Source organism: Chiroxiphia lanceolata, chromosome 4 (genome assembly GCF_009829145.1).
Source record: "Chiroxiphia lanceolata isolate bChiLan1 chromosome 4, bChiLan1.pri, whole genome shotgun sequence".
In the NCBI taxonomy this organism is placed as follows: Eukaryota; Metazoa; Chordata; class Aves; order Passeriformes; family Pipridae; genus Chiroxiphia; species Chiroxiphia lanceolata.
In genome coordinates this window covers 74845818-74869052 of record NC_045640.1, presented here as the reverse complement: position 1 = coordinate 74869052, position 23235 = coordinate 74845818, and the positions used below count along the sequence as shown (strand labels likewise).

General features: G+C 46.1%; 2 protein-coding genes across 10 annotated transcripts in view; both read left to right on the top strand.

Moving 5' to 3' along the window:
* The window catches only part of ANKRD17 (ankyrin repeat domain 17), a 53914-nt gene extending 46481 nt beyond the window's left edge, over positions 1-7433 (top strand). For 6 of the 9 annotated variants that reach the window (XM_032685512.1, XM_032685515.1, XM_032685518.1 and 3 more), the window contains 7 exons: positions 117-1768; positions 2745-2942; positions 3569-3817; positions 5207-5314; positions 5515-5690; positions 5802-5966; positions 6841-7433. In XM_032685512.1, coding sequence (XP_032541403.1) covers positions 117-1768; positions 2745-2942; positions 3569-3817; positions 5207-5314; positions 5515-5690; positions 5802-5966; positions 6841-6900 — 2608 coding nt within the window. In that variant the 3' untranslated portion in view covers positions 6901-7433. The remainder of the gene's footprint in view (positions 1-116; positions 1769-2744; positions 2943-3568; positions 3818-5206; positions 5315-5514; positions 5691-5801; positions 5967-6840) is intronic. The other 3 variants (XM_032685519.1, XM_032685516.1, XM_032685514.1) reach the window with 1 other exon arrangement.
* A 1420-nt stretch (positions 7434-8853) lies between these two features.
* LOC116786266 (cytochrome c oxidase assembly protein COX18, mitochondrial) lies at positions 8854-12857 on the top strand. The gene is made up of 7 exons (XM_032686715.1): positions 8854-8914; positions 9026-9210; positions 10022-10122; positions 10315-10478; positions 11272-11384; positions 11739-11849; positions 12557-12857. Exons 1-7 carry the CDS (start codon positions 8854-8856, stop codon positions 12728-12730), a joined length of 909 nt encoding a protein of 302 aa, XP_032542606.1. The 3' UTR covers positions 12731-12857.
* Positions 12858-23235: the final 10378 nt, after the last annotated feature.

Below are 23235 nucleotides of genomic sequence, written 5' to 3'. Positions count from 1 at the left end.
CCTGTCTGTGTTAGCATGACGGAAGGCAGGCTGGATCGTGGATCATGTGTTGGAGGTTCTTGGCTATAATGTGTGTAAATGCTTAGATGTGCTTTCCCCTTCCTTCCTTTTTGTAGGGGTGGCACAGAATCAACCAGGCAGGCCACGCAGTTGATCAACGCTCTGATTAAGGATCCGGATAAGGAAATCGATGAACTTATTCCAAAGAACCGTTTGAAAAGTTCGACCGCAAACTCCAAAATGGGGTCCTCGGCGCCTGCCACCACCACAGCTGCTAACAGTTCTCTCGTGGGCATCAAAGTGACCACCGTAGCTGCTTCGTCGGCGTCCCAGCCTGCCTCCGCGCTCTCCGTGCCTGCCATCTCCTCAGCCTCCACTCACAAGAGCATTAAGAACCCCGTGAACAACGTGCGGCCTGGTTTCCAAGTCTCCCTCCCGCTGGCGTATCCTCCTCCGCAGTTTGCACACGCTTTGCTCGCCGCTCAGACCTTCCAGCAGATCCGTCCGCCTCGGTTGCCCATGACACACTTCGGAGGTACTTTCCCACCAGCCCAGTCCACGTGGGGCCCGTTTCCCGTTCGGCCGCTGAGCCCCGCGAGAGCCACGAACTCGCCGAAACCTCACATGGTGCCTCGCCACAACAGCCAGAACAGCAGCGGTGCTCAGGGGAACCCGGCGAGTTCTCTGACGACGAGTCCCACGGCGACCACAACTTCGGTGGCCTCCACTGTGCCTGGTTCTTCAGCGAGCGGCAGCCCGAGTTCCCCCTCGGTCAGGAGACAGCTCTTCGTCACGGTCGTGAAGACGTCCAACGCCACGACGACCACCGTGACCACCACGGCGAGCAACACGAGCACGGCGCCCACCAACGCCACGTATCCAACTCCTACTGCCAAAGAACACTACCCCGCCTCTTCCCCCTCGTCTCCCTCTCCTCCCGCGCAGCCCGCGGGCGTCGCCAGGAGCAGTCCTTCCGACTGCGCGGCCGCGGCCTCTCCCAACAAAGGTGCGCCTTCGTCTGACGCGGACGCGGGCAGCCCGCCCGCGGTGGAAGCGAGCGGCTCGACCGGCAGCAGGCAGCCCAACCCCGGCACCGGCAGCTCCTCCGTGCATCCCGCTCATCAGCAGCCCCCGGGAGCTCCTCTGCCAGAGGCCAGGCCCCCTCTCCAGCAACCTCAGGTTCCTGCTCCAGATCCTCGGCTGGTTGTGCCTCCAAATTTAGCGGCGACGAGCTCATCTGCTCCCGTGGCGGGTCCGACCAACACCCCGATGACCTACCCCGTGTCCCAGACGTCCATGGGGTCTGCCCAGCCCGCAGCCAAGATGGAAACCCCGGCCATCAGACCACCTGTCCATGCAACCGGCAGCGTCCACAAGAATCCAACTCCTGTGCAAAACTCCTCCGTCGCAGTCCTCAACGTGAACCACATCAAAAGGCCCCACAGTGTTCCTTCTTCAGTGCAGCTTCCTTCTACCTTAAGTACACAAAGTGCTTCTCAGAATTCGGCCCACCCGGCGAACAAGCCCATGGGGAACAACTTCAGTGCTACTCTGCCTTTCGGGCCCTTTAGTACGTTGTTTGAGAACAGCCCCACGTCTGCTCATGCCTTCTGGGGTGGGTCCGTCGTTTCATCTCAGACGCCACCGGAATCCATGCTCTCCGCAAAGTCCTCATTTTTGCCAAATTCAGATCCGTTACATCAGTCTGACACTTCCAAAGCCCCAGGTTTTAGGCCACCGTTACAGAGGCCAGCTCCAAGTCCCTCAGGTAAGTGTGTTTTGTGTCCACGCCTTAATAATGCAGTTTATTCTGGATTTTTCAAGCCTAGTGGAGCTCATTTTCCTTTTAAGTGCCCCCTCTCAAATCTAATAACTGGGTGGCAGCTGATGAGCTTGATAAAAGTCACTCTTTTTGCCACTGCAGTCTGCTCTGCTCTGAGAGCTGAGATAATAAAACACTTCACTGTCGTTTCCACCTCCCTTCCCTACCACCACCTAATGCCTGCTCTGGTTTGTGGTAACATGTCCTGAGGCTGTAAAAAAACATGCAGTGTCTTCCAGATGTGAACTTGTAACTTAGAAGAGATGTGTTCTCTTCATTACTAAATTTGAGCAAAAAATATTATTTCCTTGACTGTCTGAAATTTGTAGGGAAACACTGAGCCCTCTGCCCAAAGCAGAGGCCAGGGGGTTGTCATGGAACCTGTTGTGTAGCTTTCAGAAAGTACAGACATGGTTTGAGCCATCTCTACCTGTTTTTGTAGGACCTCTGGCTTTTTTATGAATCAATACAAGAGCAAGTTTTTTTCTGTTTTGTGAATGTGATGGTGTTGAATTTTGTCAGTTTAATATACTTCTCAGCATTTTGATACGTGACTGTATAACAATAAGATATACAAATATATCAATCTTAGACCCCTAAGATTTTATTTTCCCCTTTCTTCCTTGAGGAGGACATGAAGGGAGCAGTAAATCTTGTATTTCGAATATCTTGGCCAATTGGTGCCATTTGGTGTTAATAAAATAGGAATCATTCTTGGTTTATATGTACAGCATAATTGCCATGTGCAGTCCAGACTTGCAAAGTGGAAAGCTTGAGACTCCCAGTTTTCTTTGGAAAACAGTAACACACCCCCCCAGAAATGCACGGGATAAAGGTTTTCCTTCTTATTTCCATAGTATGGGCAAGCTCTTGAGGGAGGTGTTGGAGTCCCGGGAGTCACTTGTGCCCGTTTCTCTCGTAGGTATTGTCAGTATGGATTCCCCCTACGCTTCTGTAACACCTTCTTCTACACACCTGGGGAACTTTGCCTCGAACCTTTCGGGAGGGCAGATCTACGCGCCCGGGGCACCTCTCGGCGGAGCACCTGCAGCTGCTAATTTTAACAGACAGCATTTTTCCCCTCTTAGTTTGTTGCCCCCGTGTTCATCAGCATCCAACGGTGAGTTCCGCTCAGCGGGCAGCGGGTGAGAAGCTGCCGTGTAAAGACAGTGGTCTCACAGAACCGTGTAAGGAATGCCGAGAGAAAATCCTTGGGGCAGGTTCTGCTGCCTTCCTCCAGCTCTGCCTGTGCGGGGCAGTCTTGCGGGCAAAAAAATAAGAAGCTGTTGAGTGTTGGCTTACTCAGGGAATGAGTTAGTCTGATTTATTGGCAAAAATAATGACAAAAAACCCACAGGGAACAAATCAGGATTTAAAAAAGGAAATAAAAAAAAAAAAAGGAAAAAAAATAAACCCAACGGCAGCATGGATTTCTTTGGGTTTATTTTAGCTCTGATTTTGGCTATTGTCCTCAAATCCTCTGCTTCTGATAGTGATGCTCAGTTAAAGTTTTGTCTTGTGTGTCCAGTGGCTGGGCTGCCAGGGCATGATAAGCATTTTTATATAAGGGACTGAATCAATGGTAAATGTCTCTCTGATCTGAAAGTAAGACTTGAATTTATCCTGAAGTGTGTGCTGGATGAACCTGGCATTGACCAGCTCCCCACTGCCAGTTGCTGGACGTTCAGGGGTGGGTTCGTGGGATCTGGCTGCCACCACTAAGTGCTCCTGTTGCTCTCCTTGCAGAATCTCCTGCTCAGTCCGTGTCCTCTGGAGTACGAGCACCCTCTCCCACCCCTTCCGCAGTGTCCTTGGGATCAGAAAAGCCCAGTAACGTTTCTCAGGACAGAAAAGTTCCTGTTCCCATCGGGACTGAACGGTCTGCACGTATTAGACAAACTGGAACGTCTACTCCTTCTGTTATTGGGAGCAACTTGGCTGCTCCAGTGGGACATAGTGGGATCTGGTCCTTCGAAGGTATAGGTGGCAGTCAAGGTATGTGGTGTTCATAGGTGCACTTGAATTGATCACACTGTTGTGTTTCCCAAAGTCACTCCAGTGCTGGAGGATGATGCAGAAGTGAGTGCCTCAAAATACAGGAGTGCTCTTTCTGAGGGATTTGGAGCAGGGACTTCTGCTTGCCCTCCTGTCCAGTTATTTGTGTTTTACTGAGTTCTGAAACGCCCTGACTGTGAAGATCTGGTACTCCAAGTAAGAAGTAACAGGAAAAATAAAACCACAGGGTTTACAGGGGTGAACTGGCTGAGGATCATTGGATTTAGGAAGAGGGGAAATTAAGGTGTCTCAGGGTAACTGTCTGGGGTTTTTCTGTTGATGAAAGAGATTGTTTGTACAGTAGGAGATAATATTTAATTTGTAGCCAAGATAGAGCTTTTTGTGCTGAGGATGGTGCTTCTCTTAACTGGTAATGTTCTACATTTGGGGATTTTTTGTTTTTTCCAACCATTTGCATTTTACCAGCACAAGCTCTTGGCTCTCCTAGAGTCTCATAGAATTTAGTATTTCATAATTTATTAATAACTTCAGCAAACTCGCCAGGAATCTCAGATGCAACTTACAGGAGACTGATGAATTTTGTCATATTGATGAGGGGGGTTTGGGTTTGATTGTTAGTTTCTGTAGGGTTTTTTTTCTTGGGATGGGAGGTGTGAATCATAAGACCATATTGGATTGGACCTCTGGAGGTCCTGTCAACCTCCTGCACAAAATGGGGTTTGCCATGAGGCTGGACAAGGTTGCTCAGGGCTTTATCCAATCTGTCTGGCAAAACCTGCAGGAGTGGGAATGGGAACTGCTCAACCCCTGTTCTGCTGCTTGACTGACTCCAGACAGCTTAAGGTCTTAACTGACTGACTGCCCTGGGGTTTATCCCCAAATACAAACCTCATTTTACTTCACTAGTGGTCTTCTCCCAGGTAAGGCTTTAGAAATATAATATTTGTTGATATTGTCTGGCTGTAAAAGTTGTCCTTTGTGCCTGTCTTGGCCTTCAGAATGCTTCTTGCTTTCTACTTTTTTCAATTACTTGAATATTTTGATTTTCAGTTCACAACAGGATTGGCTTTTCTTGACTATTGGGATGCCTCAGAAATGTTTTTGTATCCCTTCTGCAAATACAGTTTCCTTATGTTTTGTTTTGAAAATTGGCTTTATGAATGTCTGAGGTTTGAACTGTAGCACCAATACCAAGCTCCCCCTGGTGAATTCATGTAATTAGTACACGAGCACGTGTCTGGAGCTGGTCATTTTCTGGTTTTGCTTTGCAAAAGTACTTCTCTGTCTTTTAGAATATTAAATAATAAATGGAAGAATGGTAATGAAGTGGGGCAAACAGTCTTCGTAGCATACATACCCTTTTCACAGCACCAAAGGCGCAAAGAATTGAGGTTTTTGGAGGAGGGAGAGTTAGCCCAGATACCAGCTTTGCTGTTGAGGTGGAGGAGAATGGCAGGGGCAGCGCCCTGGTCACAGGTAACTGTTCCCAGCTCCTGGCACCGCCTCGGGGCTCTGGCTGGGGGCCTGCAGGGGCACGGCGTGGTGCTCCCCATCCCACACGTGCCAGAGTTTTCGTGGGTGCAGGAGCTGCAGGTTGGGCACAGGGCACAGCTGAGGCTGGGGGATGCAGGAGGAGGGGGTGCTGTGTGGGTAACGCTGTGTCTCTGTGCTGTCAGACAAAGTGGACTGGTGTCACAGCGGGATGGGAAGCCACATGATCCACCGGCCCATGTCCGACCCGGGCGTGTTCTCACACCAAGCCATGGAGAGGGACAGCACGGGAATCGTCACGCCTTCCGGTACATTCCATCAGCCCGTTCCTGCAGGATACATGGACTTCCCAAAAGTCGGGGTAATGACCTTGGGCCTGAGAGGCAGCACAAAGCCCTCTTAGCCCTTCTGTCTGTGCAGGGATAGCAGCGCCCACGAAAACGTCCTGACTGTTGCTTTTCCTTGCCCTCAGGGAATGCCTTTTTCTGTGTATGGGAATGCCATGATTCCTCCCGTAGCCCCCATCACAGATGGTACTGGAGGCCCCATCTTTAACGGGCCTCATGCTGCTGACCCATCTTGGAACTCGCTGATAAAGATGGTTTCAAATTCCACAGAGAACAACGGGCCTCAGACGGTAATTGTTCCCTTTTTTTACACTGGGTATTTTACCCAAAACCGTCGTGATTCCTGTCTGTGCGGTTCTGCATCTGGGAAAACAAATTTTGGGGCAAAATTTGGTAGGAAAGGCCGTTTATTTTTGCTGTTAGTTAAGCTTTCCCTTCCCAAAAATGGAAAGCAGCAGAGGGTTGTTGCTGGACCCCTGACTGTGTTAGGAGTGCTCATAGGAAGGGAGTAAGTAGCTCTTTGCTGCTCTGATCTTACCTGGCTTGTCCACTAAATATAATTTAGGCAGCGTGTTTAATTCCCCTAAACCTCTTGTTCCTACTCAGCAACTAATACTCTAATGGAACATCAGTGGCTCTTGTTAGATTGTATCCTGTGTTTACTTTTAATTAGACAGCGAGCTCTGTTACACTGTTACTAAATAAAGATGTTTCTAGGCTTAATTTGCTTGGGAATGATCCAAGCTCCAGGGAACAGCTCCCAGCTCTGGCAGACCATAGGTGTGTGGAAGAGGGGGTTTGGCCAGTTCAGGTATGGCTCTGAAGTGGCTCCTGACCACAGTGAGGTGGTTTCTGGTTTAATGAGGAAACTTTGTCCCCCAGACAAAGTTTCACTTGGTTAGACTTGAGTTTCCTCAGAGCTGATGGTGCTGGGGGGGAGATAAGGTGCCAGAAATGAAGTTATTGATTGATATCAAATCTGAACTGGAAGAGGAGGGTGAGTCTCTCGCTCTGGGAGCTGGAGGGATTCAGGCACTGGCCTTGCAAGTACTTTGGCACATGCACGGAGTCCTGTTAGTTCTCCTGGGCCCTGCAGTGTCCCTGTGACTTGTGCCCTGCTCTGAGCAGCCCCGAGCACTGAGTTAACACAGATCTCTCTTGCAGGTGTGGACTGGAACTTGGACACCTCACATGAACAGTGTGCATATGAACCAACTGGGCTGAGTGGGATCAACGTGCTGGCCTTGAGATTCCTTGTTTTGCAGAGGAAACCACAAATGGCAGAAACAGTTTATGTGCTCCCAGATCATTCTACTGATGTGCTTGACTGAAGTGTGTAGGCTTTTTGCAGAAGAACTTACTAACTGACCTTTTTCTGTGAACATTGTGACCACCCATTCCCCACCATCATATGTTTCAACTTAGTTAGACTTTCTTCTTTCCTTTCCTCCTTTTTTTTTTTTTTCTGACATAACTTTCTGTTGAAGCTGTTCTTTGGCTGGTTGGTTTTAGTACTGTAAACTGCTTCTGAGCAAACACAGAAATTTAGCAAAATTATGTAAACTTGATCCTGAAGTTTTAGAATGGCAAATAAATGTACAATTGTTTACATAACAAATGGCTAAGCAGAAAGTAAATTTCAATATGTCAGTTATAGAGGCTCTACTTTATGTAGACTTAAATTAATGTGAGATATGTACCTTCATATTCAGAAATCTGGATGTTTCCTTCATACATTAAACTATTAATAAGCATAACTTTTCTACTTGTGTAATTTAAGTATGTTATAAAAACAAAAAAATCCCAGGCATTATCAGAGGGCTTTTTCCAAATAAATATGTGTTGGATTTTTTTGAGAATACATACATTCTCTGCTTGAAATGAGAGCTTCCCTGCTGAAAGCTCCAAAGGCAGGTTTATTCCAGAATAAGCCCTGTGAAGGTTGATTTGGAGAAGTTCAAGTGGGAATTCCCTTGCAGCCAGGAGCTGTCACCTGTGAACAGCAGTACCAGGAGGTAAAGTCTGGGGGGTCCTTTGAGGCCAGACTGGGTGAGCAGTGGCACTGGTCCAGTCAAGATCCCCCTGCAGTTCCTGTACGTAGTGTTTAAAGGAGATGTATAACTCAGATTTAAGAAGTACTATTTGTTTTTATTATGGTGCTCCTTTGAAAGCCAGAAGAAATACCCCACTTGCCTTTTACATACTGTGGTATTTGAGGTGGGCACAAGCCTTGTACAATACCTGTGTCCATATACCTGCACTTAAGTGGTGCTCTAAATAAAAGCAAGCTCCTTTTTCCAGCTGCAAGTACATCCTGTGAAGATGTGGTGGGAACAGCGTGGATCCTGAAATGAAGAACTGCTCAGAAAAAGGATCTACAACTCCATCTCACACCTTACTGTGGTGGTACTGTGTCCTATCCCTCTGCTGTGTGACCAGCAGCTCTCTGCTACATTATTTGCTTAAGGTTTTAGTGCTGTTTGAGGTTACTAATTGTTAATCCTACTGAGAAGCAGTACTCAGTATTGATTAGGACCATGAATTCCAGAGTATTTGTTGACCTGACAGCTCAATCCATGTTTGGGGCAGCACAGGCTTGATGCCACCACTGTGGCTGGACAATGGGAAATCCTGGGTGGAGGGAATTGGACCTTTTTTTTTTTTTTTCTTCTCAGATACGTTTTTTTTTCTTTTAATTCTTCCACAATATAATGCTTTTTATTTGTCCAATAAACCAAGGAATATGCTCTTTTAGGAGCTGGCAGGTGCTCTTTATTTGAGAAAAGGGAACAACCAGGGTTACGATGAACATGGAGAGGAGAACATGGTGCAGAGTGTGTGGTTTAAGGGGTATTTAGACCTCTCCTTGCTACACAAGAGGTGAGGAGACAGTTCAGAACCTGGCTGGGTAGGAGAACTGTTGTGGAATGAATAATTGCTCATTAATGAATATAGTTTTAAGGCTGAGAAAGGCTGGGGCTGTTCAGCCTGGAGAACCTCTTAGTACCTGAAGGGAGCTGCAGGGAAGTCGGCGAGGGACTCCTGGGGAATTGTAGAAGGAGTAATGGGTACAAAGTGAAGGAGGGGAAATGTGGGTTAGGGCCGGGGCCGACATTCTTTCCCGTGAAGGGGGCGGCACAGCGGTGCTGGCTGCCCGCCCTTTTGCCCTTAACCGCCATGGCGGCCGCGCCGTCGCGCGCTCCGCCCTTGGGCGGGCCGCGCATGCGCATACCTGGGTGTGTGGGGTCGCCGTTGGCCATGTGGCGGCTCGCGCGGGCGGGCGCGCGGGCCCCGCGGGCGGCGGCGGCAGCAGCAGCGGCGGCAGGAGCGGGGCCGGGCGGCCGCGGAGGGGACGGCGGCTGGTATGAGTGGGCGGCGAGCTCCGAGCCCGTGCACTGGGCCGAGGGCGGGCTGGCGGCGCTGCAGGCGGCCACCGGGCTGCCCTGGTGGGCCGCCATCGCCGGCGGGGCCGCCCTGCTGCGCACCGCCGTCACCCTCCCGCTGGCCGCGCACCAGGGGCGGCTGCTCGCCAAGGTCGGGGCGCTGAGGGCGGCGGGAGGGAGGGAGGGCGTGGAATAAGCGTCTTTTAAACAGTTCTTAGTAACAATTCATTTATTGCAGCGGGCCTTGCGATTTTGGGGGGTTTTGCTTTTGGGGGGCTCAGAGGGGCAGAGGAAGCCAGGAGGGGTGGGCTGAGGCGTCTCTGAGGGGCAGGAGGGGCTGTGAGGGGGAGGCTGAGGGGGGCGAGGAATAAACCTAACAATTCTTTTATTCCACTGGTCTTCGGAGGTTTCTAAGTACTTTTGTTGATTACCATTGAGGTGGCATTGAAGTTGGTGGGTCTTTTTAAGTAAGTAGCTGGTCACAAGTCTTGAATGAAGGCAAAAAGATGCTTGTTAAGATTTGCTCTGATTTCAGTTGGGATAGAAACAATTTTCTTCTTAAAAACATATAAAATCTAATAAAATTCTGTCTTCGCTTCTTGTAGCAGTATCTTAGATCGTTACTGTAAATACTTGTCACTGTTACACTTGCCACTGTTATCTTCACATGGTTATATTGTTTAAAGATAAAAGGTGTTCACTTGCCTTGTCTGCAAGACGTTCACAAGATGCCCTGTCGTTCACAGGCATGTTTAATACCTGTACAGGTATTAAATTACACAGTGGTAATTAATATGTTTAATATCTGTACAGTTGTTAAGTTATATTATAGAGTGACAATGAATATGGTTCATGTCTGTACAGGGTTTTAATTACGTAGGGATAATTAATAACAGAGGAGGGAAGAGGAAGTGGCTGTTGCCTGCAACTTTGCCCAAACGTTTCTCGTTTTCTTTAGTTAGCTGGAAAACTTGCAGCCTGAGATTAAAGGACTCGCCGAGCGCCTTCGCTATGAGGTTTCAGTGCGTGGAAAGCAGCTGGGCTGGTCTGAAAAGGTGGCCAGGTATGAGGGGGATTGTACACACCTCACAAATCCATTCCAGAGCGAGGGGTGGCAGGAGGGAATAGCCCACAAAGGTTCTGCCGTTGTGCCCGAAGTTTAGGTTTTCTTTCCCCTCCTATGATTTATTTGCCCTTTTCCCTTTCAGACTTTATCCGTTTTAAAGCTCTGAGCTGTTGTTTTTCTCTCTCGGAGGTTCCACTTCAAGAAGAACCTGCGGAGGATTGTTACAGAGCTGTACATTCGGGACAACTGCCACCCCTTCAAAGCCACCTTGCTGGTGTGGGTGCAGATCCCCATGTGGGTCTGCGTGTCCCTGGCTCTGCGCAACTGCAGCGTCGGTGCCGTGGGCTCAGAAGGTGATTAACGTGCACAGGTGGCTTCTTTCGTTGTCATGTTTTACTCATTTACTGTTTTCACAGACCCTCTGTTGGTTACAGAACACAACCTCTTGAACTGGATGTATCAGCTGATATAAAAAGTCAGCTACCGAGTTTTTAAACTTAATATAGTTTGAACTTAGTTTTAAACTTAATATAGTCTGATAATCCGATTTAGCAAGTAATATTACCCATGCCACGGCACACTCACTATTAATCTGTTTTATTTTTCTTCCTTGTGAAATACTGTAGACAAGGTGAATGTGTGTTGGTTTTTAAATTAAAAAATTATATATATTTTTTTTAGAGATGAGTTTATAGTTTTTTCTTCTAAACAAAAATGTAGCTAGTTACGCAGTTATTAATAAAAATATAATTGTTATATTTATATAATATATAAATATATGTATATTATATATAATTATTTCAAAAACATGAAACAAACCCTATAGGTTACTGCATTCTTATTTTCCTCATTGACTTGTAAAGTGGTGGTTGAGATCAAAGTAGTTTTTACCACGGGTTTACCTCTCAGTGGCTGTTGAGAGCTAAGCTGGCTCTCAGCTTTTATCTCCCACTTGTTTTCACTTGTATTGATAGCAGATTTTAACAGTCTGTTGAACCACAGATTTCTGCTTTAACCGCATTTATCACGTAGCTAAAATGAACCTAGAAAGTTGTGTGGTTGGATTGTAATGCATGGGATGGTTCTGGCTCACTTGAGGCACCAAATCCTACTCAATTCTGTACTTACCTTAAATTATTCTTGTAGTTCAAGAGCAGTTTTCATCAGGAGGAGCACTGTGGTTTACAGACCTCACGGCACCTGATTCCACATGGATTTTGCCCGTTTCCCTGGGGCTGGTGAATCTGCTGATAGTGGAGGTACGTTAGTGGAATAAACACAGTGATTGCAAAGGGATAATTCCTTTCACGGAATTTTTAGACAGTATTACCCAGTTATAAAACATAAGGGTGGTTCCAGATTATCACTGCTTTAAATGCACTGGGCAGAACTGAAAAATAACCTCTCTGTTCTGTGCATTTGAATGTGTTGGTGTCTTGTTCAGAGATGACAGATTGTGATGTGACGTGTCTCAGATTTACTTTAACCAACAGTAAAAGTTAGTTTTGACTGAAGTTTCTCTTAGAATGATGTTCTAATGAGCTTTCTGGGTGTTAACCCTCAGTTGGGTCGTTTCAAAAAGAACCTGTTTTTAACTGCGTCTCCTCTTTCAGATCTTTTCTTCGCAAAAAAAAATGCAAGTGTCCAGGTTCCAGAAGCTTGTGACGAATTTGTTCCGCGTGGTGTCCATGGCGATGATCCCTGTGGCTGCCACGGTCCCCTCCGTAAGTACTGATGAGACTTTTGTGGCTCTTCACCCGTGACTGGTATGTTGTGGTGCCTAAAGGGCAGCCCAGGTGCCTCACGGGTTTCATATTTCTGCTGCTGTTTGCCCGAAAACACATCAGATGTTTTGTCTACAAGCGTGTTTAAATTCGTCATGCCTTTGGAATATTTTTGTCCAAGAGGGAAGAATTTGAAGACTTGGAAAGATGTTCAGAGCAAGTCCTTTGTGTGGTCTCAAAACTGAGAGGAAAACTTTATGTATAAAGTCATATAGGCAAGAGTTTGTTAAGTGAAAGAGGAAACCAGGCTAGTTTTAAATGGGGACATGTTTCAGAGTTTTCTTCAAACACTTCTCATTTTTACCAAGTGTTCTACTGCAAAATGTTCTTAGCAAAAACAAAGTGTCTGGTTGTTTTCTCATCAGTTTATAGTCTGGAATGCAGAAGTTGAAACAAGTTTAACATACCTTAATTTATGAACTGCAAGCCTCAGTGTAGATGACAGTTTTGCCCAGAAGAGTTCAGAGACACAGACAGTTACATTTGACACAGAAGCCATTGTTGTTATTGAGAGGAGGAGTGGTTTAGGTGAGTTATTCCTGTCAGTAACTGGGGGTAGCCCGTGGCTGTGCTTCGGGAAGAGCTGCCTAGAGCTGTTGTTCTCCTCAGTGCAGGGAGCTGAGCGAGCTCTGTTTGTCTCCTTGCAGTCCATGGCGCTGTACTGGCTGTCCTCGAGCCTCGTGGGGCTCTCCCACAACCTCCTGCTGCGCTCGCCCGCCTTCCGACGGCTCTGCTGCATTCCAAGGACCAAATCCGACTCGGATACTCCTTACAGGGACATTGTGGCTACCTTGGCTGCCAAGTACAGCTTTAAGAAATGACATCCCTGAACTGCAGGAAGAGCTGTCTCAGGAACGAAGCAGTGCTGTTTTACTGAGATGTACTTATTTGCTGTGTATTTATTTTCCAAATAAAGCACTGAGGGCCATGGAGAGGGACTGGTCTGCACAGATGTGTCTTCATTGGGAAGCTTTGTTTCAAGGGTGGTTGTTTTGCAACTACAGCAGTCCAATAACGCAGGTTTGTCTCCTGAATTATTGTAAGGAGCTGTGCAGGTGAGTGTTAAATAAAATGTGACTCATATAAGCCTGCCTCTTTTTTACTGTAAGTCCTAAAGGTAAAGAGATTGTTGGGGGTTTTTTAATATTCCAAGTTAATATTTTGATGTAAGCTAACAAAAAACTGGGATTGGAATTTTTAATGCAAAATTGGAAGCATTTATTTGAATTGTGGTGATAGCTTAGTGAAACTCAACAGATAGGGCTGAGATAGAGTTTCTGACTAAAGACAGCAGTTTTGGAGAAAAAGTGCAGATGTCACAGTACTAATAACGCTGCCCTTTACCTGTGAGCATGTTTTCACTGTCTGGTTATGAATCTCAGAACATCAGTGTTAGAGTTACATCTGGATGCTGGCAGGTTATTCTTGTACCAAAAAGAAAAACATATGTGAAACTGCAAAGTCAAAGCAAGCAGCAAAAAGCATCTCGTCTAATGGTGTCTTAAAAATTCAAAACCCACAGGCAAGGAGGTCAGAATTGATGTGATAAAGCCCTTTCCAGGTCTGCATCACAGGTAGGAAATCGTTTCTGGATTTTTAAAGGATGTTATGGGTTTCTCTGAATATCATATTGTCATTTTGCTTCCACTGAAGGTATTGGAAAAAGTCGGTGCGAAGGTGGAGTGAATTTTTATCTGGGAAAGTGTCAGTAGAGGGAGCTGGTGCTCCGTACAGCTCTGGGGGAATGTTCAGTGCAGGAACTTGGCTGTGTTAATTTGCAGTTCTCCATTTATGTTTGTTTTGCACCCTTTTTATCTTACAAAAGCACACCTGAGATCTGCCAGTGCCAGTTAAAAGGGAATAAGGTTCCTCCAGCAAGTGTATTTTGGAGTTGGATTTCTTACAGCCTTATTTGAGGTGAACCCTGACTCTGGAAGAGGGTTGTTGGAATACTGCAGGTACTTAGGAGGGGGCATGACTTGGGGAACTGAAATGAGTGAAGTACAAGTCCCCTGAATGGGTTCTGTTGTGGCAGAATTCCAAATTGCTGAAATATCCTGGCTGGGATCTCTTTCTATGCATATAGCTGGGAGAGCACACAGTGCACACTGCTTAATTTGGGATTAATGATCAAAGAAAAATGTAATGAGCTGTCTCAGGTCGAATGAGGTGGGCTGTGGAAGGGCTGAGGAGGGTTTCTGGAGGAGAAATCAGAAAAACCTGCTGCTCTGTTGTCTGAGAAACACGCTCTTGAGAAAGCCTGTGCAGGATTCTTTGTGAATGGCACCGAGTCACTGAAGTAACATGATCTAGAGCTCTGTTTGGCTTAACTGTGTCACTACCTCTTCTGTTTGCTTCCTGTTCTGGCTTTGCTAAAAACAAAGAAACGGTAAGTAAATGATCCAAACCCAGCAGTAATAAAAGAATTGAGGTTTTAGAAAGGAGGTCCATTTCCTTCCTAACTTACCTCTGCTTATTTGCCTGAAATACTGCAGGAAAGAGGAGTTGGTCCGTGTCCCATTGAGGAGTGAGATGTCACTGTGATCCAACACCTCTTCCAGGGTGCTGGAGGGGAGTGCTGCTGTCTGCCGGGGAACTTGGCACCTTGCCAGTCCACCTGCTTGTTCTGTGGAGGTGTTTTAGTGGGGAATCCAAGCTCTTCACCCAAAGCCGAGTTACTGGGGTGGATTCCTTGAAGTGCAAGAATTTTTTTGAGGGCAAAGTGTGGTTTTTGGCACAGTTCCATGGTTTCTGGAAAGAAAAAAGGGCTGAAGTACTGTTGAACGTGCTGCTGTACACAGGGGGGTGCTCCAGCCCCTGTCAGCTGTGGGGCTGCCAGGTTCTAAAATCCAGGGCAAGCAGGCATGGGATTAAAACATTTTTCTTCCTCTCTCTTTCATCCTGGTGCTGTTTCAGAACTTAATCAGCCCGTCCTTCGCAGTGTACACTGCTTTTCCACCTCGCTGCCGTGCCCCTTTGAAGTAGCCCAGTGTTGAACACTGCTGAGCTTGAAAATAATGGACAGAACTTGCTCGCTGCTCCCTCTTTGTGGCTGAGGATGCTAAAGGGAAGCAGGCAGGTGTCAGGACAATCCCTGGTTGTCTTTGCAAAGCCCTCCCTTTGTGCAGCCATGTGGCCAGCTGGCAGCAGGACTCCTCCTTGATTCGCTTGATATATATTATTAGACTACCTGCACTTAATTGATCTGATTTCTAGCAGTAAATAAAATAGCTTGTTCCTTTGAAGCTCAGTGTAGCACTCGGCAACAGCAGCTGCTGCTCTCCTGAGTGAGGGGTTTTGCTCTGTTTATCAAGTTTGAGGGATCACAAAGAAATTGAGAATAAGGGATTGCGGCTTTTCATCAGTGGCACTGTGATGGTTTTGATCAATTTTTGGTGCACACATCTATCCTCTGGGCCGTGGGCTTTGGGTCTGGGTAAGAAGCCTGTGTAAATTTGGTTCATGATTAAGGTGAGTGCACACATCCATATGTTCATTTATTTAAGGAGCTGAGCTTTGTGGACTCATTTGTCAAACTGCCAGCTCATAATGTGACTGCCTAATTAACTTTGCAATTAGAGTAATGGTAAATAACTTTTTTTTTTAACCTGCTTTACTTAATATAATCCCCTAGTTCTGTTTCAAGGAAGAAAGAAAAAGACTGCTGCTGCCTTATTTATGGGGATTTGGCTTTGGAATGAAATCTTCCAGCCCTCAGAACCCCTGGTACTCAAATCCCTATGAAAATGTGGAGTATTGTACTGTGTGCTCTGAGGCTTAATAATACCTGGTCCTTTTAGGCTTGAAGGGTAGGGAAGGAAAACACATTTCCCTGTGCCAGGTACCCTGTCTTCCTGCAGGGAACCCACACTTTTGTATGCACACCTGAGCAGTAAAAAAAGATGGGTTTGGTACATGTTACTGAGTCCAGCTGAGAACTTGGGGTGCTGTCACAAGTTGTTGAAATGTGCTTCTGCAGCCAAGTAAAGCAAGCCAAGGAGTTGCTTTTCCACTCTGGTGTTTTAAGATGGCCTGAGATGGGCCAGGAATCTTCAGGCAGCGACTTGGTAAATTTGGAAATACTTAAACTTGAGCAGGGGAGATCATCTGCCTGGCTCTAGTTCTCCTCCCTGTTTGAGGGCTGTGCTGGATTCCCATTTGTCCCTGTGTGTGTGTTTCACTTTGGGAGCGTGTCTTAGAAAACAGTGAACCCTGAACTTTTTCTGATAGGATAACATTTTAAATATGGATTTCATGGAAATTTCAAAAGGCTGGACTGGATTTGAGAGGTCTAGTGGAGGTACCAGAGCACTTAAGTGCGATGATTTTCTTTCAGCACCTCGGTTTGAACAGAAAACTGACCCCTGTCCTGCTGGGGTTGCTGACAGAGGCTTTTCAAACATACCTTAACGGGAGCTGCTGCAGGCAGAGAACATGTTCTTCTGGATGAATTCCTGACCTCGAGCCCCTTCTGTCTAGAAAATAAACAATAAAGTCTCTTACTGGGGGAAATCAGTTGCTTAGAAATGTATCTAATAAAATACAAATAGTGGCAGTACTCTCTAGGCATGTTATTTCTGCTTTGAGGAGGAGTTGGAAACTGGAAGTTGGCAAAGAGGAACTTTTTAGAGGTTCCATATCAATGTAGCCTAAACCTTGTGAGTACTAAACTAAAGGGATTTTAGGTTAGATTTAGTTTAGAACTCGGGTTCTTTGTGCATTTTGTTAAAGTCCAGCTGGCCTTGTAATGAAACAAGATACTTTTTTTGAAGGTTCTGTGAAGCAGAGGGACTTAATTCTCACTTAGCTGTTTGGAAATATTTCTGTTCCTTATTTTTAGGAATTTCTTTAATGCATGGTCAGAATTACTAGGTTCTTATCAACTTTTGCAAGCGGAGAAGGTGCAGCTTTGTCAGAAGGAAAATGGGAAGGGAGGGACTGGAAGTGGGTCCATTGGTTCCCAAGTGGGGGCATTTGCCAAGAATCCCTGATTTTCCTCTGTAATTGCTGTGCATTTCATGGTTTTTATTTCATTACTGCCTGTTTAAGTGCTTGCTCCAGAGTGCAACCAATAGTTCTCTTGTATTTTACAACATAAACAAGCTCAGATTAATTTGCTAATAAAAGCTTTGCTAGGCTTGCATTTTTCCACTTTAAATGCTGTTGCTGGAAGGCTGAGAGATAAGCTTTGTTTGGAGATCTTTAGAGTAATGGTTTCTGCAATAAGTCCCCAGAGACTGACTGTGCACACGACTGCAGTTTTTTAAAATATATACTGTGGCCTTTCCCCTTTCTGATGCAGATTGTTTGGAGCAAACTAATTCTAGAAGTCGGGAGAAAATAGGAGCAGTGATGCTTTGAATTGGTTAATGCAGCATAACAGCTGGTCCTGCAGGTAATTCCCATTCCCAGTGCTGTGTTTGTGTTGTTTCCCAATGTTTCCCAGTGCTGCAGGATGGGGATGTTGACATGAGCGCGTCGAACCGGACCAGAGTGTAGCTGACAGACTGCGAGAGCGTGGAGTGAAGCTCCAAGTGTGTTTGCTTGTCCAGTGCTGCCAGCTCCCCAGGGATTGGATCCCAAAGAAGAACAGTCTGGCTCAGGAGTGACTCTAGAGCACGTTATTTGCTGTCAGAAGCTGTTTGCTCTTGTGGCAATTCAAAGTTTGGATTGAAGACGTGGGTGGAAAGTCAGGCTGAAATCAGGGAGGCGCTGAAAGGCAGCAGTGAGGCCTTGACCACAATATAGGCTATAGAAATCCTAAAGATAGGGAAATATTGAATATAGGGAAAACTAACTCCCATATTCTGGCCAAATGAAATCTCTTTGGTGCTTTAGGCTTTTAGAATCTTTCTCCTCCCACATCCTGTGAGGCGAGAGGATGTTCTTACACAGTTAAATAGTGCAAACACAGATTTGGGGGCTGACCAAAGAAGCTGTTGTGTTCCTGTGCTGTCTGAATCGCTGGGTTTGGAGTGGGGTTTTGTTTTTCTTCATTGCCCTTTGGATGAGCATCACTTGGACCTGTTATGGGCCAAAGTTTTTCCAAATTTTGGCCAAGTATGTTGATTTTTATGCTTCACTTGATTGAATTAATCTAAATTCATCCTCCCAGAGAGTCTGAAATCTTGAACCTGCTGCTGCCAGCAGGAATTCTGTGACTGATTTCAGTGGGATAAAGATTTCATTTATCTTTTCTCCTTTTCCTCCATTTTCTCCCTCCAAAGAGTAGAATGACATTGTTTCTTTTTTATCCTTTTGATGATGCCACAGTTTGGAAGCTATAGGGCAAAGAAGCATTTCTCCTGCTCCCTGTGTAAAATGATTGCCAGAAATACTGACATGATTTAACAACAAACAGTTGTTTTCCCCCGTACCTTAAGGTTTATGGATAAGCATTCCAGCATGCTTGGTAGAATCCTTTCTTCCTGTTTCCATCTAAATGTTTCTGGTTTATGGAAGGGAGTTATGCAAATAAACCGCTCCTCATAGTTGCTTTCTCAAAGTTTAGAATATCCTTCAGGCTGCAGAACAAAAGCTCTGAGAGGTCAACTGTGTGAGCTGTCTGAAGTTTATCACTGATTAAATCCCCAAAGACTCTTTACTTAGTTTTGGGAACAAACTTAATTGCTGTTCCAGGCTTGCAGCCTGTGTTACCTTTTATTGCTGAAATGTACTGTTGGGATGCTGAGTATCTTTGTAAACCCGGGGGTATAACCACCCCAAAGCCACGGCAAAGGCCTGATTCTGATGCCAGAAAAGCTTTGTGTAGGGGAGTAGAAGCAAAACTAATGAAGGAATTTTGAAATGCAGGTTTTATTTGTAGTTTTTGTGCTCCTTCACACCACGAGCACAGCCATAAGACAGGTTTTTCTGCTGCATGGTGTAGTAGTTCACTGAACCCTGGAGACAGGACCTGACTTCTAAGAGCTGTTTTCCTGAGTGCAGAAGACAGTTTTGCTCTGAGGAATTTACTCAGGGAACTTCATTAATGTTATATGTGACATGAATTCACCTCTTGAGGTGTGTAATCATCACCCTGGATTGGTGCATCTGGATGACTGCAAAATTCTTTTATAACATCCACACAGAGGTTGGTTTGTATTGAATTTTAGTTTTTATGTAATAGACTGTATGTTGGTATATATTTTACTCCAGACCAAAGAGGAAATGTGTCACAGTGCAGTGTTAAATGGCCAAAGACTGTGTCACTCCTGGCAGCTCCGCCTCAGTGCACAGAATAATGGATGTTCAGGGGTTTATGCACTGCACGAGGCTCTGGGACATGCTGTGGGGAATGAAGTTGGAGTGAGATGCCAGCTGGGGTTGTAGGAAGGTTTTTCTAATGCTCTCTGCCTTCCTTGAGGAGCAATAGGTAGTTTAGCAGCAATCTGGACTTTAGGCATTCCACACTTGCCTTAAACTATTCCCATCAGCTTTAGCTGTGTCCTCCTGGAGGATTAGTGTGGTGTATTCCAGTTTTACTATCTAGATGCTGGCAGCTGCTCACCACGAGTTTATTGAGATCATTTAGACCCAAACAGGAAACACTAACTTGCCATTTGGAGTTTCCTTTGTGCTGCTCCGAGAAAAACCCGATGCACTCGGCTAAATGTTTCATTTGCTGTGGGAATTTGCTTTGGCTAATGCAGTTTTTAAGACCTGTTGGTTCACTCAGAGGTCGAGGAACATTTATGTAAGAGAGTCCTCAATAACATTCCTTTAACTTGGCAAGTTGAAAAAGCGCAGCACCAATTTTTTCTCCTCCTTGGAGTATTAAATTTTTTACATGGATCCTTTTGACTTCTATCCAAAGGGTGAAATTGCTTTAAAAATACGGATACAGCATCATGTAAAGGCAGAGACAGGAATTATGGATTAGTTTCCATTGATTCTCCCATCTTCCTGTTAATGAGGGTTAACCCAAACCCCAGCACACTGAGTTTTCAGGGAGAAAAAGGTAAGATTTAACTAAGCTTCCATACTCCAGCTTTCTGCTTTTAGGATTTTTCAAGCATCCAAACATTCTGGAAATGCCAGATGTGAGAGAAGACCCTGTATTCTATGTGTAGGTGCTTCTCTTCACTGAAAAATCCGCAAGTATTTTAGGGTTTTCTGTGTTTCCCTCACACTTGGTAGGTGAAGAAATGCTCAAAAGCATTTGTCTTCTCTCAAATCCATAAAAACCTCCACTTTTTGGTAAAGTCCAGATTGAAAGCATCAGGTTAGGAAAACATTTGTAATGATTTCATTCCCTAGAAAGACAAACAGACAGAATTCTGCCAGATGCAGCAAGGTGGGTTGAGAAGCAGTGATATGTATTCGATATAGCCAGAAAATATCCTTTGTCCCAGGAGAATTAACTGCTGAAACCTGCTGCATTTTGCAGTTGTTGTCGGGGGGGGGAACAAACCAAAAAAACCCCGACACAAACCAGTGAAAAGACACGTGAGAGAATGAGTGGAGGAAAAAGTGCAAACTCTGAACAAACTTGGGCTGACCTTGAAACGTGTTTGGCCTCTTTTTCTCTTATTGCGGTGGTTGCAGTTATACCTGGGGTGAATTAATCCCTTCGTTAGCCACGTCTGAGTGCTCAGGGAAATGGATCCCTCAGCGCCGAGCATTCCAGCATTGTTTTTATGCAAAGAGGTGTCACCACTTCTAATAGCACATCCCGGGGGTGGCTAAAGCTTCCCCCTGCTGAGAGAGACATGGCTGGGCTTTAAATGAAGTTGGAAAACACTGGTGTAATAGGTATATTCTAGTGCCTAAATATATACACACCACTCTGTCTGGGTCTGTACGTGTGAGCTTTAAGATGATCTGCAGTTTTGCTGCTGATCTAGTTAGGTGATTTCCTGTCTGTAACAGGAAAAATTGAGATTTTTAATTGGGCTGCGGTAGAAACTCATGTTTTTATTCAGAATTATTTTATCCAGAATTCCAAGGGAAAACGCTACTGTAGAGAAGGTAAACTGCAGCTTCAAAACACTTCATACATTTATGTGCTTTTTTTAATTCTAAAATTCATTTTTTTTATAGTTACTCTCAACCTTTTTCTCGGGGCTTTCTTGTAATGACTATGAAGTGGCTTCTCAGATTTATTTTCAGGATGCTCATCTTGTAACACCTGATCCAAGTATTTCACCGTCTAGAACAAACAAATCTTTTTTTCAAGGTTTTCAATAATCAAAGAGCAATCCTGAATTTTTTTTTTTCCCAGATTTTCCATAGTGCTACTGTATTGGGGAAGAATGCAGTTCTCGTGGTCCTTTTTGATTTTAGGCCATAATATAATGCTCTAGAAAAAAACTTGGTTTCTAGCTAAGACTTTTCTCTGCTTGACTTCCAAATTTCAGACAGTTCTTTGCTTAAATTGAACCCAGCCCGAGCAGAGTATTCGCTAAGGGATGGGTTATCCAGGAGTTAGCAGCTTTCCAAATATTTTATGGTACCCCAAACCCACATATTCCTTCTATCAGTGTTTTCTAACTGTTTTTTCTCAGAAGCACTGATTTATTTTTTTTTTCCCTTCACAAACACTGATAGAATGAAGTGCCTTCTACTGTTTCGCAGACTTTTCTGAGCCAGCTGCAAATAATTGGCCTCTTTTTTTTTTTTTTTTTTCTCTAAGCTCACTTTTGGGAGGTTTCGGAGTAGAGGAGAGCCGGGTGGGAAGCGCAGAGTCAGTGCCCAGGAGAGGGCACCCCTGCCCTAAGGAGCCTGAAGGTGCGGTCCCAAGGAATACGTCACAAGCAAGTTTTGTCATGGAAATAGAGACTTTAAGGTTGGAAAAGCCCTCCAGGATCAGCACTGCCAAGGCCACCACTAACCCGTGTCCCCCAGGTGCCACATCCACACGGCTTTTTTTTTTAAGTACCTCGCACCGCAGGGGAGCCAGGAATGGTGCACCTGGGAACACCAGAGTGGGATAAAAAGCAGGTTTTTATCAAGAGCCATTTAGAAGATGAGATCTTGTGAGACCTGGGTTTGGTTTGGTTGGTTCGTTGGTTGGTTGGTTTTTTTAAAGAACTAATTTAGAATTAAAGACTGTTAAGCCCGGGCCCCTCAGCGGGCTTAGGGGGAGGTAATGTTATTTACTCTGGGCAGTGTGTGGGAGAAACATCAGGAGATTCGGTAACACAACACACTTTTACTTTCAAACTTTATAACAATAAGGTAGAATAAGGTATTGGCAAATTTTAAAACAACATCCAGACAAAATAGGGGCACTTCACAAACTTGAACTTATCCAGACACAAGGCCCTTACTGAGGCATTGACTGGAATTTTTTGGTCTGGCTTACAATATATTTTGGGAAGAAGTTATGAGAGGAAAGAAAGACAGAAAGAAAAATGAGAGAGAAAGGTATATATTCACCCCTTTGGGATCGAGTGTGGGCTCAGCTGCTTTTTAAATCCATTTTATCCCTGAAGTCCGCCATTTTGGACCAGACCATGGGTCAGCCGCCATTTTAGGACAGGCCATCAGGTCAGTCTGCCATTTTGGATCAGCCCCTGGGTCAGGCCCCGCCATTTTGGGGCTCTCAGAGGCCCTGGGTCAGTCCCCACCATTTTGGATCAGCCCCTGGGTCAGTCCCCGCCATTTTGGGGCAGCCCCTGGGTCAGTCCCCGCCATTTTGGATCAGCCTCTGGGTCAGTCCCCGCCATTTTGGGGCAGCCCTTGGGTCAGTCCCCGCCATTTTGGGGCAACCCTTGGGTCAGTCCCCGCCATTTTGGGGCAGCCCCTGGGTCAGTCCCCGCCATTTTGGGGCAACCCATGGGTCAGTCCCCGCCATTTTGGGGCAGGCCCTAGGTCAGTCCCCGCCATTTTGGGGCAGCCCCTGGGTCAGTCCCCGCCATGTTGGATCAGCCCCTGGGTCAGTCCTCACCATTTTGGGGCAGCCCCTGGTTCAGTCCCCGCCATTTTGGGGCTCTCAGAGGCCCTGGGTCAGTCCCCGCCATTTTGGATCAGCCCCTGGGTCAGTCCCCGCCATTTTGGGGCTCTCAGAGGCCCTGGGTCAGTCCCCGCCATTTTGGATCAGCCCCTGGGTCAGTCCCCGCCATTTTGGGGCTCTCAGAGGCCCTGGGTCAGTCCCCGCCATTTTGGGGCAGGCCCTAGGTCAGTCCCCGCCATTTTGGGGCAGGCCCTGGGTCAGTCCCCGCCATTTTGGGGCAGCGCCTGGGTCAGTCCCCGCCATTTTGGGGCAGGCCCTGGGTCAGTCCCCGCCATTTTGGGGCTCTCGAGGCCCTGGGTCAGTCCCCGCCATTTTGGGGCAGCGCCTGGGTCGGTCCCCGCCATTTTGAGGCAGCCCCTGGGTCGGTCC